This window comes from Vulpes lagopus, chromosome 2 (genome assembly GCF_018345385.1).
Source record: "Vulpes lagopus strain Blue_001 chromosome 2, ASM1834538v1, whole genome shotgun sequence".
Classification (NCBI taxonomy): Eukaryota; Metazoa; Chordata; class Mammalia; order Carnivora; family Canidae; genus Vulpes; species Vulpes lagopus.
The window spans coordinates 175586646-175602956 of record NC_054825.1 but is presented as its reverse complement, the minus strand read 5'-3'; the positions used below and the strand labels follow the sequence as shown (position 1 = coordinate 175602956).

At 47.0% G+C, this 16311-nt stretch overlaps 1 protein-coding gene across 1 annotated transcript in view; it reads left to right on the top strand.

Annotated features, from left to right (window-relative positions):
- Nucleotides 1-13792, top strand: part of GPATCH1 (G-patch domain containing 1) — a 43441-nt gene extending 29649 nt beyond the window's left edge. Inside the window, exons 16-20 of the mRNA XM_041746653.1 lie at nt 4781-4994; nt 6319-6426; nt 9098-9195; nt 10303-10451; nt 13515-13792. Coding sequence (XP_041602587.1) covers nt 4781-4994; nt 6319-6426; nt 9098-9195; nt 10303-10451; nt 13515-13545 — 600 coding nt within the window. The 3' untranslated portion in view covers nt 13546-13792. The remainder of the gene's footprint in view (nt 1-4780; nt 4995-6318; nt 6427-9097; nt 9196-10302; nt 10452-13514) is intronic.
- The last annotated feature ends 2519 nt before the right edge of the window (nt 13793-16311 follow it).

Here is a 16311-nt window from a genome sequence, read left to right as displayed (position 1 = left end):
CCTCTGGACTTCCTGATTGCTGATAAGAAATCTAGTTATTCAACTTGTCCTTCCTCAGGATGACATGACTTTTTTTCTGGCTGCTCTCAAGATTTTTATTTGTCTTTGGTTTTTTGCTGTTTGATTATGATGTGTCTGAGCATGGATTTCTTTGAGATTCTTTTGTTTGGGGTTTGCTGAGCCTCCTGAATCTTGTCCTTCACCAAATCTGGGACATTTTTAGCCATTATTTTTTCAAATAGTTTTTTCTCCTCCACTTCTCACACCTGTCCTGGGACTCTGGTGACATAAACTTTAGACCTTTCAATATTGCCCCATAATTCAATTCTCTTTTCAATCCTGTTTTTCTCTCTGTTCAACTCAGATAGCTTCTATTGATCAGTCATCAGGTTCACATACCCTTTCTTCTGTCGTTTCTATTCTATCAATCCCATCCAATGAATTTCTTGTTTTGGTTACTGAATTTTTCATTTCTAAAATTCTCATTTGGTTTGTCTTTATATCTTTTATTTCTTTGCTGAGATTTCTTTCTTTGCTGAGATCTTTTTATCTTTCCACCTGTTTTTTTTTTTTTTAAGATTTTTTATTTTATTTAATCATAAGAGACACAGAGAAAGAGAGAGAGAGAGAGGCACAAGCACAGGCAGAGGGAATAGCAAGCTCCATGCAGGGAGCCTGATGTGGGACTCAATCCGGGGTCTCCAGGATCACACCCTGAGCTGAAGGCGGCACTAAACTGCTGAGCCACTGGGGCTGCCCCTTTCCACCTGTTTAGCCTTATTCTTCTAGTCTCTTCATAGCTGCTTCAAAATCTGCCATACAATTCTTTTTTTTTTTTTTAATTCTGCCATATAATTCTAACATTTTTGTCATTTTAGATTTAGAGTCTATTTTTTTTTTTTAATTTTTTCTTATTTTATTTATTTATGATAGGCACACAGTGAGAGAGAGAGAGACAGAGAGAGAGGCAGAGACACAGGCAGAGGGAGAAGCAGGCTCCATGAACCGGGAGCCCGACGTGGGATTCGATCCCGGGTCTCCAGGATCGCGCCCTGGGCCAAAGGCAGGCGCTAAACCACTGCGCCACCCAGGGATCCCGATTTAGAGTCTATTGATTGTCGTTTGCAAGTTGAGGTTTTCCCAGTTGTTTGTAACCAAGTGGTTTTGCATTATATCCAAGACATTTTGATATTTTGGACATTATGTTATGAACCTTTTTTTTTTTTTAAGATTTTATTTATTTATTCATGAGAGAGGCAGAGACATAGGCAGAGAGAGAAGTAGGCCTCATGCAGGGAGCCCGATGTGGGGGACTCAATCCCGGGACTCCAGGATCACACCCTGGGCTGAAGGCAGACGCTCAACCGCCGACCCACCCAGGCGTCCCTATGTTATGAACTTTAAGTCTTGTTTGAATTCTAGGGAGAATAGTGAAAGTTTGTTTTGTTTTGTTTTGGCAGATGGTTGACCTAATTAGGTTTAGGCTATATGTTCCAAGCCATCTGGGTTCAAATGTCATTGCAGTTTTCAGAGTCTTTATAGTACTATTCAAATCTTTCCTGCATGTGTACTTCCCAGCAGCTGATCTGGGACCTGGCTGGTAGTTAATCCCCTAGTTCTGGTATCAAAACCTTTGGTTTGCTGTTTAGAGTCAGATTTACACTTGCATGGCTCAGAGGTGAGCCAGAAGCTCACAGACATTCCATAGGATTACTCTTGAGCTCCTTTTCATGATCTTCTTGACTCTGTCTGACTTTCAGGCTGCCCCTCACACCCTCCAGTCAGAAGGCTGGGACTTAGTTTCCCTGCTCTGGGTTGTACTTCCTCTGACTTTATCTGTGGCTGGATATTATTTACAAGTGGCAAGAGGGCAAGAAGGGGGAAAAAGCAGTGGGATTTGCTTCAGATTGTTGAGACCACAGCTGCTCCGGTCAGAGAAAAAGGTTCCTTTCCTTCAAAGCCTGGCAGCTGCTGCCACCACCTGTGCCACCATGGATTTGGAACCTCCCCATGGGGTTTCTACTGTTATTTTTAAGACAGCATAAAACCTTACTCAGAGATTCTGGCTTTGCGATGTGGTCATTGGATTAGAAAGACTTTTAGATTGTCTCAGAAGTCATGTTGAGATAGTATTTAGATAATTTTGCCCAGAAAAAGTCTTAGTTCTTTCTTGCTTTTTCACTTCTTAGCCAGGTGACCTTAGGAATCTCACTTCTAGTCTCTGGGCTATTTAATTTCCTTCCTTGAAAACTTTTTCTGAGTCAGCACAATGTTAATGGCCAGAACTGTCTATAAACACGGGTATCAGCCAGCTGCCATTCAGTTATGGCCTGTGCACATGACATTGGTATCTGTGGTTTGTCATAAAGACATCAGATTTGTGAGTTTTCTAGAAGATGTTTGAGTTTGTCGTGATTTCCTGTGCTTCACTCTCAGCCTCTCTTTCCTGACTTCATGTATACCTTTGAATAATTTTGAAACATTGTCAGAAGTTTAAATATAATTTAGATAATTTTGTCTCTGAGCCACTTGAGCATAAGTTGCCAACCAGTATGCCTGGCTGTCCTGTGTTTCCTTCAAGGAAGGGCGTTCCCCTATATAGCTGCAGTACATCCATCAAGATCTGGAAATCAGCATTGATGCATTACTGGCGTGTCTAATCCTTGGACCCATTCAAGTTCCACCAGTTGTCCTAATAATGTCCTTTATGGCAGGAAATGCAGCTCAGGGTCACTTGTGACCACTTAGTGGTCACGCCCCTTTAGTCTTGTTTAGTCTGGTACAATTCCTCAGTCTTCCGGGATCTTGATACTTGAAGATTATAACCCAGTATTTTGTAGAGTGTCCTTAGTTTAGGTCTGTCTGATGTTTCCTTAGGACTAGATTCAGGTTGTGCCCTTTCAGCAGGAGCACCTCAGAAGGGCTCCGGCTGGGCTCTCACTTTATCCTGTCAGGTGGTGCATGGTGTCAACTTGTCCCATTGCTGGTATTCACTTTGGTCACTTGAGTAACGAAGTATCTGCCAGTCTTCTCCATTGTAAAGTTAGTTTTTTCCCCTCTGTAATTAGTAAGCACCTTTATTTACCGATTTATTCCGAATTTTTACTTTATTATTATTTTAAAAAAGATTTTATTTACTTGAGAGAACATATGAGAGAAAGAACATAAGAGAAAACATGAGTTATGGAGAGAAGCAGAAGGAGAGGGAGAAATAGGCTCCCTACTGAGCAGGGACCCCCACCCAGGACCCTGGGATCATGACCTGAGCTGCAGGCAAATGCTTAACCAACTGAGCCACCCAGGCACCCCAAATTTGTACTTAGTTATTTTTAATAAGTATAAAGGAGCTCTGAAATATATAAGCATCCTGTTCATCAAACTGTGGACTCACAGTTTCCTATTCTATTTAAAGGATAAATCAGTACTACCATTATTTATTTAATGCTTTGTCTTAGTTGGCTGATTGGAGCACCTTCAGGTTGGCTTCTGTGTTTTTCATGTGTCCCTCTTACTCTGTGAGCATGTCTTGGTGGTCTGGGCACAATTATTTCTGGGCTCATCTTTGTGTTTCTCAGCCCCAGCTTTGGAATCAATCCTTTCTCCAAGGTGCCCTGGTTATTTTTAGTTGGGAATGGTATACTTTTCTTCTTTAATTTTTTTCTATGAAGAGTTGACTTTATTTTTTTTTTTTTTTAAATTTTTTTTATTTGTTTATGATAGTCAGAGAGAGAGAGAGAGGCAGAGACACAGGCAGAGGGAGAAGCAGGCTCCATGCACCGGGAGCCCGACGTGGGATTCGATCCCGGGTCTCCAGGATCGCGCCCTGGGCCAAAGGCAGGCGTGAAACCGCTGCGCCACCCAGGGATCCCCGAAGAGTTGACTTTAAAACTACAGATGTCATGTCTTGCACTCTTTTCCTCAGTGTGGGTATTTGTACTCTGCTCCAGAAACTGGAGGTGATATGGTAGGGGAGTGACTCTGCTGAGAGTGAGGAGAACTTTGTGGTAGAGTCCAGACCCACCCCTTGGCAGACATTTGCACTGTTGAGTGCATCCTCGTGTCTCTGGCCGGGTTCTTCAGTTGAACGGTGGAAGGACAGAAGTGGATCCTGATCTAGGCCAGTCTTGGCGCTCTCTCATCACTGCTGTTTGCACTTAGCACATTAGATTACCCCACACCCATCTGGGGAGAAGCTCTTGGCCAGGAAGGAGTCGTGTCTTCTTCATGCCTTTGCTCCCTGTGTATGTAATTGAGTTTGTACAAAGTTACTGCTTGTTTGTTTGGCTAATCTGATTGTCCGTAGCTGGGCTTTTTGTACCAATGGTGATGTGTAATTGCAAAGGGAAGTTCCGTGACGATGGTATCCATGTGCTCCCGGCTCTCTCCCCACCATGTGGAGGGCTAGTTTTCTCTTCGGCATTTTATCTGAGTAGAGTGCCTTCATTAACCTCTAATCTTGGACCTCTGAAGCCTCCACAGACTCCTGTAAACAGGACAGAGGCCCTGTGCTGGTTCCTACTGCATTTCTGTGGGTCCTTTGCAAGTCTGATGAAAGACCTATCTCTAGGAGAGGCTTCAGCTGCTTCTACCAATGGGCTTGTTCTACAGTTGGTGAATCAGAAACCTCACAAAAATAAATGTCATGTGAGCCGTCATTGTGTAGTTAGGCAGTACGTGGGTGTGGAACGATGTCCCTGACCGTAGGTGTGTATGTCTAGACAGTCTGACTCCCCTCACCTTTGCTTCTTCATTCCTGACTCTTATTTCATTGTTAATGCAGAATATAAGCAAAGGTGTGGATTCACAGACTGAAGAAGGGAGCCGCCCATCCATGGACTTATTTAAAGCCATCTTTGCCAGCTCTTCTGATGAGAAGTCCTCATCCTCCGAGGATGAGCAAGGCGACAGCGAGGATGATCAGGCGGGTCCTGGGGAGGCTGACTTCAAAAGCTCCCAAGAGACTAACTCAGTGGAGACACCATCTGTGGCACACGGTACATGGATACTTTAGATTTGGGGATCCAAAGAAGAAAATGAAAATGAAGATGTCTCTAGAGAAGCTGCTGCTTTGTTTCGTGTGCAATTGTAAACCAGGACAATTAGCAAGCAATGACGTTTTAATCTTTTACATTTTTAATTGTGATATCAGATATAATTTCCAATGTATTTTCAGGATAGCTATGTTTGAGAATATTGATTTTCCTATGAATCCTAGTTGAGAAGAATTTAAAACTAGTAAAATTTGTGTTTAAAAAATAGCTTTTTTTTTTCTTCTTTTTTGACCTGGTTGATGATGAGGTGCTAGGATTATTGGCAAATTTGGTCCCGAGGTATACAGGGCTCTTCCCCGAGCCCAGAGTTTTGCCCTGGAAAAGGAGGCCATTTGGCGCTTGCAAGGGTAGGAGACTTTACAGATGGTTGAGTGGGTGGACAGAATTTTCTATCTCAGTCTTTGGGTGGTCTGTTTGCCCCTGTTAGTCTGTGGTAGACTTGAGTATAATTTATAATGCCTTTAACCAAAAAGTTACATTGAAATATAAAAAACTGTTTATTCTTAGGTGATTTGCAAATGCCTATTTCATATTTCTATGGGAAAAAAACTTCCCAACTTATTTTTTATTTCAGTGATATATATTTGAATTTTAAAAGTTTAAAAATATAGAAATGTAAAAAGCTTAAATCCCTTGGCATCTCACTTCCCCGAGATGAACATTATTGATACTTTGATCCATACTTTTTGTGTTCTTCTTTCCACTATCTGAAAACATAGTCCTCTGTTTAAAAAAATGAGATTATTAATATCACCATGATAATTTGTTTATATTCAGTCCCCCCCTTTTTTTAGCTTTCAGTTCCCTCTCTTTTTTTTTTAAACTTTTCCCTCTCATTGATAATTTATTTTGAGTAAAATTAAACTTTATGAGCTGGGTCATAGTCTTAGATCCCTGTTTGTAAGTTTTATTCTTCTCAGAGGACATCTTTCCTTGAGGACATCTTTTAACCCTTCAGGTCTCAGTGGGGTGATGCGGAGTGTGTGCTATACACACCCCTGTGTCACAGCCACTGGTGTACTTGGCTGCAGGTGCCTGTGTTGACAGGACATTGCTCAGATGTCCACGAGTTTGGAGGTCAGGTTCGTATGCTCACTGCTGTGTCTTCAGTGCCCGGAGTGAGCTAGTTAAAGTGGTGAAGAAAAGCACACATTATCTGGTGGCATTATCTGGTGATATTAATTGAAGAATCAAACACATTAATATTAGTATAATATTAATTACTATTAGTATAAATAGACGAAATTAATACCCTGGTGTTTTTCAGCTAGCGAGCCGGCACCCCAGGAGCCTGCACCTTCCTTCCCGATCCAAAAGCTGCAGATAGATGAAAGAGAAGCATTTGGCCCACGGCTGCCGCCTGTCTTCTGCCCCAGTGAGTCAAGAGCTCCTTGGTTCTCCTGTTTGCATTGGCACCAGCGTCTCCCTTGAACTGTGACAACTCTAACCATGTTTTCACCTCTACCCATAATCCAACACAAGGCCAACCTCATACATGCAGTTGACCCTTGAGCAAGGCAGTGTTTAGGGGCCCCAACACTATGCACAGTCAAAAATCTGCATATAACTTGACTCCCCCCCAAAACTTTACTAATAGCCTACAGTGGACCTGAAGCCTTACCAATTACGTAAACAATTAGCACTTTTCATATATGTTATATGTATTATATACTGTATTCTTAAAGTAAGCTAGAGAAAAGCAAATGTTATTAAGAAAATCATAAGGGAGAGAAAATACCTGCACAGTACTGTCCGTACTCATCGAAAAAAATCCACACGTAGTGGCTTTGCACAGTTTAAACTCGTGTTGTTGAGGGTCAACTGTATACACATTTGTTCCTGGTGTATTTGTTCTCAGCCACATTTGAATCCCATTACTTCCACCTAAACAATAGTTCTTGCTTTATAGCCTCAGAGACCTGTCAGCTTTTTTTCTTTCTAGCATCTCAAATGTTGTCATTTCTGTTGTCACAGAAATAAAAAAAAGTGAAAATAGGGGCACCTGGGTGGCTCAGTCAGTTAAGTGTCTGCTTTCAGCTCAGGTCGTGATCCTGGGGTCCTGGGATCAAGCCCCACGTCGGGCTCCCTGCTCAGTGGGGAGTCTGCTTCTTCCTCTCCTCCCCACTCTGTTCTCTGTCGCTTTCTCTTAAATAAATAAATAAAGTCTTTAAAAAAGAGAGAGAAATTACAAATTTAGGACACAAAGATAGGTGAGGAATTACAGGGAGAAGCCTATTGGGAGACTTTTTTTTATACTTTGGCTCATGTAGTGAATAAAGTAAAAGTAATTTTTTCAGGAGTAAACACAGTTTATTCTCCTTTCCCAATATCAATCAACAACGTCTGAAGTGGACATATTGTTAAAATGTTTAGACTGGCTTATTATCTCCTTGAAGGCTAGGTTAGCAAACATCTGATAACCTGGCCTAGGTATATAAATGATGTAATTCTATTATCTACTTTATATAGCACCTGCATATTAAATATTGGTTTGGTTAATGAAGCCAGCCTTCAAAGAGGTGATAAAAAAGTATAAGGCTTTGAAAAATGGCAGGGAGTATATTTCCTATTTGCTTTAGTTCAGATCTTCAGCTTAAAATAAGTGTATCAGCATCTAAAAGTTGTTGGTTATTAGTTGCATAAGTTATTTATGCCCATTTCCCAGACCATCCTCAATGGCCTTGTAATAGTTAACAATTTAATTTTGTCTATGGATTATTGAGGGAAAATGTTTTTTTAAAAAACAAGCATTAAAAAAAAAGTTTGGGAGGTCAGATTTTTAGAATATCTGACTAGATGGGACTGGAGAGTTATAAGCACCTGTTACCTGGGTTTGGAAAATATTCGTGCTTCTGAAACACCTTTTCTGTAGGTGGAAGAAATTGATTTAAAGATCTACATTGCTTCTGCCGTTGTTAATTTTTGCTGATTGGTTACCTGGAAATTAATGCCCTGTGAAAACATTTTGGTCAAGGTTTGGAGGTTGAGAATTTAGGCCTCTGCCCCTTGTTTGGTCTTTTTTTTTAATTTTTTTAAGATTTTATTTATTCATTCATGAGAGACATAGAAAGAGAGGCAGAGGCAAAAGGCAGAGGGAGAAGCAGGCTCCTTGTGGGGAGCCTGATGTGGGACTCGATCCCAGGACCCCGAGATCACAACCTGAGCCGAAGGCAGACGCTCAACCACTGAGCCACCAGCCAGGTATCCCTTGTTTGGTCATTTTTAGTGACTATGTACATTATGTTTTTTTTTTTTTTAAGATTTTATTTATTTTACTCATGAGAGACTGAGAGAGAGGGAGAGGCAGAGGGAGAAGCAGGCTCCATGCAGGAAGCCCGATGCGGGACTCGATCTCAGGTCTCCAGGATCATGCCCTGGGCTGAAGGTGGTGCTAAACTGCTGAGCCACCGGAGCTGCCCAACATTATGTTTTTTTGATGCTAGTTTTCTAGCTTATAAGGCAAATGCAAATATAATGTGCTTTCATTAAGAGAGGATGATGTAAAAAAAAAAAAAAAGAGAGAGAGAGGATGATGTGAGAAGGGCTCTGACATTTATTAGCCAGATTCTAGGCTGTGGGATTCATGTGCACGGTTCCATCCAATCCCCTATGTCCCTGAGGGAACAGAGTCTTACTATCTGTATCTGTAGTTGGGGAGACTGAGGCTTGGAAAAGTTGAACAATGAACAGAAGATCATGGAGCCGCCACTGGTGACTGAGGGGAAGTTCAGCCTCTCTCTGAGCTTGCCCAAGGATGTTAAATTATAAAAAGCTTGTGCAATCTGGTCCACCTTTATCTTCATCTGACTCATCGAGCAGATAAGGCTGTGGCCAGATACTGGTTGGATCACACAGGTCTTGCGAGGTTTCTGGCAATTTCTAAATATAGAGTGACCAGGTGACATGCTAATCCGTGTGTTTATCAGGGAGGCAGGGCAGGAGTTCCGCCTGAATGTTAAACATTCCATCTACATCACGTTCCCAGTTCAACAATTTAGTCTTTATTTTCCCCAGTAGTTCACGTGTTTGTTCCATTTGTGTTTCAGATGTTCGTCAGAAACTTGAGGCGCCTCAAAAGGAGAAACATAAAAAGAACAAAGACAAACACAAGACCAAAAAAGAGCACAGACGGAGGAAAGAGAAGGTGAGTTCCTTCTGGGTGTCTTGGGACAGGAGGCAGGTTCAGGTGTCCCCGCTTCTGTCGAGCAGAAAAGCCCCGCCCCCTGCCAGGTGTGATCCCAGGTGTGAAGCCAGTCACAGAGATGGTCTGGTGCCAGGATGGGGGCACGTGGGCCTCTCCGTACCTTGGCAGAAATGTTGACAGTCACGTAAGCCTTCGATTTTCTTGGTTTTTCTTTGGGGCAGAATATTTTAATTACTCAGTTGGACCTAAAACAATTTTTATTTGTGAACATTAAGGTAGGAAAAAAGAACATTTAAATGCTCTAGAGTAATGATCGAATATTAAGTAATAAAATAGATTAATTGTTATTCAATATTGAATGAAGATATTATTTTGAACATTGTTTTTCAACAACTTCGTCATCACTGCAAGCAGAGATTTGGGTCCATAGCTTGCTATTTGAGGTGCAGGAAATCCCATGTCCTTGTGTTTTCAGTGATGGCACAGGCTTCCGATTCAGTTAATGTTGGTGTTGGGTCTCAGAGTGGTCTGGGTGGTAGCAGAGTTGATGACAAACAGTTCTGTGATTGGCTTCCTGAGAGAAAGGATTCCTGAGCATGGAAGATGATGAAAGTTCTCTTGTGGTGACAGGTTAAAAACAGGTGCTGCTGCGTTCAGAAACCAGATTCATTTGCTTCTTACCCGTGCATCTTGCTCTTTTCTGACCTTCTGCTGGTTTCTCTGTTGTGCTTTTCCATCGTGCTTGCCATCCTGGTCGATAGTTTACTATCATGTGCACCTAATGACATGGACCAGTGAATTTCATGGGAGGTGCAGCAGTCACCTTGGATAAGATGGGGGCTAAGTGGCGAAAGGCGTCCTCCTGCATCAGCCTGGTTCTGCTGCATCTGCCCTAGAGGACTGGTTCTGAGGGGCTGAGGGGGTGTGCGGTGCAGAGTGCACACAGCTGTGTGTCCCGATCTGCCCCATGGGAGGCTTACTCCGAATGAGGAGCTTTTTCTTTGTTTTTGAACGATTCCAGCAAGCACATGCCTCCTTAGCTTGTCACTGCTCGAATCAGGGGGAGAAACATCCATTTGTCATCCCCGCCACACTCTTCTTTTTCAGAAAAAGAAACACCGGAAGCACAAACACAAAGGCAAGCAAAAGAATAAAAAATCAGAGAAGAGTAGTAGTTCTGAGAGTTCGGACAGCAGTGACAGCCAGAGTGACGAAGAAGGGCCTGCAGACCTGTCACCCCAGGAACTGCTGAGAAGGTAGGCAACGGGGGACAGGGGTTTTCAGACACTTTCCAAACGCTGGTTGGAATATTGATGTCTTTGCTGAGAGGCAAATGTCAGAAATGATCAATTTGTGTATTGACTAGGCCTTTTAGAAGTTCATTTTTTTACTTAGACAAGAAATATGTGAGCATATTATTACTGTGAAAATTTGAACCTTACAGATAAAGCTTCACGCGGTCCTTGCCCAGTTCCCCAAACCTCTCTCTCCAGCAACCCCTGCCATCAGCTTCATGTGTAACTTTCAAAACTCTTCTGTTCAGCCTTTCTCTCTCTCACACACACACATTTTGTTGCTGCAGACTTTTAAAATAAATATTTTATGTAGCATAAATCTATAGAGTATGAACATGTAGAATGAATAACTGCTGCCAGAGTATTTTGTATCCATTTAAAACATGAAAGCACCTTGTTATTCCATCAGTTACAAACTGTTCAGAAATGTTTGCCGGCAGGATGGGCGAAGCATGGCATCTCACTTGAATCTGTATTTCTTGGACTGGTAATGAGGTGGAGTGGCCTGTGCTGTGAGAGGCTGGAGGACAGCCGTGCCCGGGGCTCTCTTGTGAGTGGTTTGCTCACATTCTCTGCACAGTGTTCTGTTTTCTGTTACATTGTCTGTTTTTCTTGTTTCAGTCAAGGTACTATTTTACTGATTTTTTAGGAATTAAAAAATAATAATTCTGGATATTAATCCTTCTGTTTTAGTGTGTTACCGCTCATGTGGCTTTTAACTATCTTTGTTGCACAGAAGCTCTAATTTTTGGTGCCCTCCATTTTACCAGTTTGGCAGGGGGAGTATGTTTTATATTTTTGTCTCCTACAGGCCTTCCCTAACCCAAGATTTTATATATGTATATGGGCTATTCTCATGCCTTCATAGTTTTGTTTAATCTATTTGGATTTTTTGTTTTTGTTTTTGTGAACAGAGTAGGCACCTAGCTTACTTTTCTCCAAATGACTAGCTAGTTGTACTCATCAAGGGAGTGAGCTAGTGCTGATGAAGAAGAACCCCCACATCCCAGTGGCATGGAGGGTGGGGGGTGCTCGGCCAGCTCTGTCGGTTGAGTGTGCAGCTCTTGATCTCAGGGTTGTGAGTTCGAGTCCTGCATTGGGTATAAAGCTTACTTAGGGGATCCCTGGGTGGCGCAGCGGTTTGGCGCCTGCCTTTGGCCCAGGGCGCGATCCTGGAGACCCGGGATCGAATCCCACATCAGGCTCCCGGCGCATGGAGCCTGCTTCTCCCTCTGCCTGTGTCTCTGCCTCTCTCTCTTTCTCTCTGTATGACTATCATAAATAAATAAAATTAAAAAAAAAAAAATAAATAAAAAAAAAAAATAAATATTAAATAATTAAAAAAAAAAAAAACACCAAGTAAGTTTCCCAGGACACCAGTTTGTTCCACTTGAGTGCATGGCCCTCATAGGAGGGGGAGGGTGGGAGTGGAGTGCGAGGGGTCATCGTGGTTCTGCCTAGATATTACAGTCCTCGCAGCTGCACAGCCTGGCTACCGTGGGGCCAGGGAAGAGGAAGTCCAGCCACAGGCTCAGGATGAAGGGGGAGAGGCACAGGTGAGCTCTGACCACGTCAGCCCTGCACGTGGCTCATGGAGGGAAGAGTAGCTTGGTCATGTACCGAGTCCCCATATGGGCCGGCTCCTCCAGTCTCTCCTCTGGTTTCCTAGCCATTTGGTATTGTTCTGTCCACACTGTTTTAATGACTCTGGCCTTGTAAGCAAACATATCTTGCTGTCTGGAAATACAAGTGCCACCCCCCTCATTCTTTTCCATTTAGTTCTTCAGAATGGACGATACATTCGCATGATTCAAAAGTACAAAGGAGATGAGCATTTCAGTTTCATTCCGAGCCTCCTGAAGTGGCTGTACCCACTCCTGTTTCCCCGTCCTCCAGCATGCCAGCATGATGGCGGGGGGGCCAGAGGCTGTGGGGGCACCCTGGCTTGGTTCATTTCATCCTCATGCACCCCTGTGAGGCCCACACCTAGGGCCCCTTATCTCGTAGGTGGGACAGCCGGGCCTAGGGAACCTCGCCCACACCTGAGGCCCTCACCCTTGAGCATTTGGCGCTATCTGATGAATCATTCCTGCAGGGGAAGCCCCTCAGCACCCCCCACCTCCACCCCTTCCCGCCGAGACACTGGTCTACGTCCTGTGTCTGTCAGTTTGTCTTATTCTAGAATTATATAGACTTAGACTGACCCATGGTTTAGTAAGCGCTGTAGTGCACACACATACATACATGTGCACAGACCAGAAGCTTCCCCTGATGCATTCTTACTGCCCGACAAGGGATACACCAGCACCCGGCAGCTGCTTGTGTCTCCACTTAGCATGCCCACCCCCATTCCCAAAGGTACCCCTCAGGCTGGCCTCTGTCACTACTCTCTAGCGCTTGGACTTTACTTAAAGGAACCTGTAATGTGACTCTTAGATCAACTTGTGAGAACCCTCCCCCCCCCCCCCCGTTATTCCTGCAGCAGCAGCTGGCTTGTCTTCATTGCCATGGGGTGTCCCTTTATGGGACCACACCAGAGTATTCATCTCTTCTGCTGTTGGGGACATCTGGTTTTACTTTGGGGCTGTTGAGCAAGGATCTAGAGCCAGTATGGCCTAGATCCTGCTCAATGAATGCCCCTGTGTGCACTGAAGCTGGGATTTAAGATTGCCAGCTCGGGAGCTCTTGGCCCTGGAGCATGTTTTTTTTTTTTTTTTTCAACTCTCTCCCAGAGGTCTTACACGAGACAGGTGAGTGGAACCAGGATTAGAACTTGTTTTATAAACAGGTCCTAATATGAGATGTGGGGTGTGAGTCTCCCCATGTGTTTTGGGGGCAACAGAAAAGCATTTTTAAAAGGCAGATTAAATGATGCTTTCGTGGTTTGTGGTCATCCTTTGTGTCTTGTGGGTACCCGTGTGCCCCTGTGACTCAGGGAGGTCTGGCATGCTCGGCCCCCACGGAGCTGTCTCGCTTTCAGTTCTTACCTAATTGTCCTTCCCTCTCCTTTATGTCCTATTCCAGACTGAAAAGTCTCCCACTAAGGAGGCAGTAATTGAATTCTGCGCCTGACCTGTCCCGGACCAGATCTCCTCCATGATGGAAGCTCATCGATTGCTCTGTTAATACATTGTACAGATTGTATTTATATGTAAATTAATGCTGTAAAATAATTTTTAAAACCTTGACATTTCAAAGGCTGCCTTGGAAGGTTGTAGAAATTGATTTCTATTTTTAACTTCAGTTGGTGTCAGAGGAAATAATTCAGACTGTACAGTTTAATTAAAAATGGAATTTTTCTATTTTCTTCTTGCTTTTTTATTTCCTGAAACTTTTACAAAGAAATTTAAAGTGAAGGGTTTTCCCTGGTTTTGCCCGTGAAGAAAGCCTCGTCCAGATAAGGGCAGTTGGACTTAATTCAGGACCTGTAGGAGAGACGGGATGGGCATGTGGCTGCTGCGTCTGGTGGTTGATGGTGGAGCCAGGAGTGCGGCAGGGGGCCTCAGCCTCTCGGGGTGGATGTCACCAGAGTGTCCTGGACAATCTGCGAGACCAGGAGCCAGAGCCTGTGCGCCCATGTCTGGGTCCGCTCCCATGCTGCCTCCTCTGCCCTGATGACACGTCTGAGCAAAGTGCAGGAGTTCAAAGCATCAGAGCGATTGTAAAAGCAAGAAGGAAGAAAGCTGCTTCTCCTACCGCCCAGAGGTGATAACCCTTAGTATTTTGTAATTTCCACCCCGTTATTTCCTATCAGTGGGGCTGCTACCACCCTAGAGGTGACACTTGTTCTCTGTCACTCACCTTGTGACAGCTATTTCCTTCATGCTCTGATACATTAGGTGTCCCCGCCCCCGACAGCTCTATCTTAATTCACCCAGGGCCCATCCTACTCTGGCGCAGGCAGGACGTGAGGTGGGTCAGGAGCCCCTGCGACCTCCCTGTAGATGCAGCCAGGAGGAGCTGATGGGAGGCCGAGGGGAGGGGGCTGCCGGCGCCACGCGCTTCCTCTCAATCATTCTGTGCCCAGGGCTGGAAGCCCGTTTTTCTGGGCATAAGCGTGCTCGGTGTGGACGACAGGTGAGGAGACTGCAGTGCCCGGGAGAGCGAGGGACGTGTCATTACTGGGAAGCGGGCACAAGGCGCAGGTGCAGGCCGTAGGGCACAGAGCGCACGTGTGGGGCGCAGGCCGCAGGCATAGCTGCAGGGCACAGGTAGGGCGCAGGCCGCCAGTGCAGGGTACAGGCGTGGGCTGCAGGCGCAGGGCACAGCGCAGGGCGCAGGCCGCGGGCGCAGAACACAGGCGCAGAGCACAGGGCACAGGCGCAGAGCACAGGTGCAGGGCGCAGGCGCAGAGTGCAGTGCAGGGCGCAGGCCGCAGGTGCAGGCGCAGAGCCTAGTGCAGGGCGCAGAGCGCAGGTGCGGGGCGCAGGCGCAGAGCTGAGTGCAGGGCCCAGAGCGCAGGTGCAGGCGCAGAGCCTAGTGCAGGGCGCAGGTGCAGGCCGCAGGCGCAGAGACTAGTGCAGGGCGCAGAGCGCAGGTGCAGGCCGCAGGCGCAGAGCCGAGTGCAGGGCGCAGAGCGCAGGTGCAGGCCGCAGGCGCAGAGACTAGTGCAGGGCGCAGAGCGCAGGTGCGGGCGCAGGCGCAGAGCCTGCAGAGCCTGGTGCAGGGCGCAGAGCGCTCGTGCAGAGCGCAGGTGCAGGCCGCAGGCGCAGAGACTAGTGCAGGGCGCAGAGCGCAGGTGCGGGCGCAGGCGCAGAGCCTGGTGCAGGGCGCAGAGCGCTGGTGCAGAGCGCAGGTGCAGGGCGCAGGCACAGAGCCTGTGCAGGGCGCAGAGCGCTGGTGCGGGGCGCAGAGCGCAGGTGCAGGCCGCAGGCGCAGAGACTAGTGCAGGGCGCAGAGTGCAGGTGCAGGCCGCAGGCACAGAGCCTGGTGTGCAGGGCGCAGAGCGCTGGTGCAGGGCGCAGAGCGCAGGTGCAGGGCGCAGAGTGCAGGTGCAGGCCGCAGGCGCAGAGACTAGTGCAGGGCGCAGAGTGCAGGTGCAGGCCGCAGGCACAGAGCCTGGTGTGCAGGGCGCAGAGCGCTGGTGCAGGGCGCAGAGCGCAGGTGCAGGGCGCAGAGTGCAGGTGCAGGCCGCAGGCGCAGAGACTAGTGCAGGGCGCAGAGTGCAGGTGCAGGCCGCAGGCACAGAGCCTGGTGTGCAGGGCGCAGAGCGCTGGTGCAGGGCGCAGAGCGCAGGTGCAGGGCGCAGAGTGCAGGTGCAGGCCGCAGGCGCAGAGCCTGGTGCAGGGCGCAGAGCGCTGGTGCAGGGCGCAGGCGCAGAGCCCGGTGCAGGGCGCAGAGCGCAGGTGCAGGCCGCAGGCGCAGAGCCTGGTGCAGGGCGCAGAGCGCAGGTGCAGGGCGCAGGCACAGAGCCTGTGCAGGGCGCAGAGCGCTGGTGCAGGGCGCAGAGCGCAGGTGCAGGCCGCAGGCGCAGAGACTAGTGCAGGGCGCAGAGTGCAGGTGCAGGCCGCAGGCACAGAGCCTGGTGTGCAGGGCGCAGAGCGCTGGTGCAGGGCGCAGAGCGCAGGTGCAGGGCGCAGAGTGCAGGTGCAGGCCGCAGGCGCAGAGCCTGGTGCAGGGCGCAGAGCGCTGGTGCAGGGCGCAGGCGCAGGTGCAGGCCGCAGGCGCAGAGCCTGGTGCAGGGCGCAGAGCGCAGGTGCAGGGCGCAGGCACAGAGCCCGGTGCCGGGCGCAGAGCGCAGGTGCAGGGCGCAGAGCGCAGGTGCAGGGCGCAGGTGCAGAGCCCGGTGCAGGGCGCAGGTGCAGGGCGCAGGCGCAGAGCC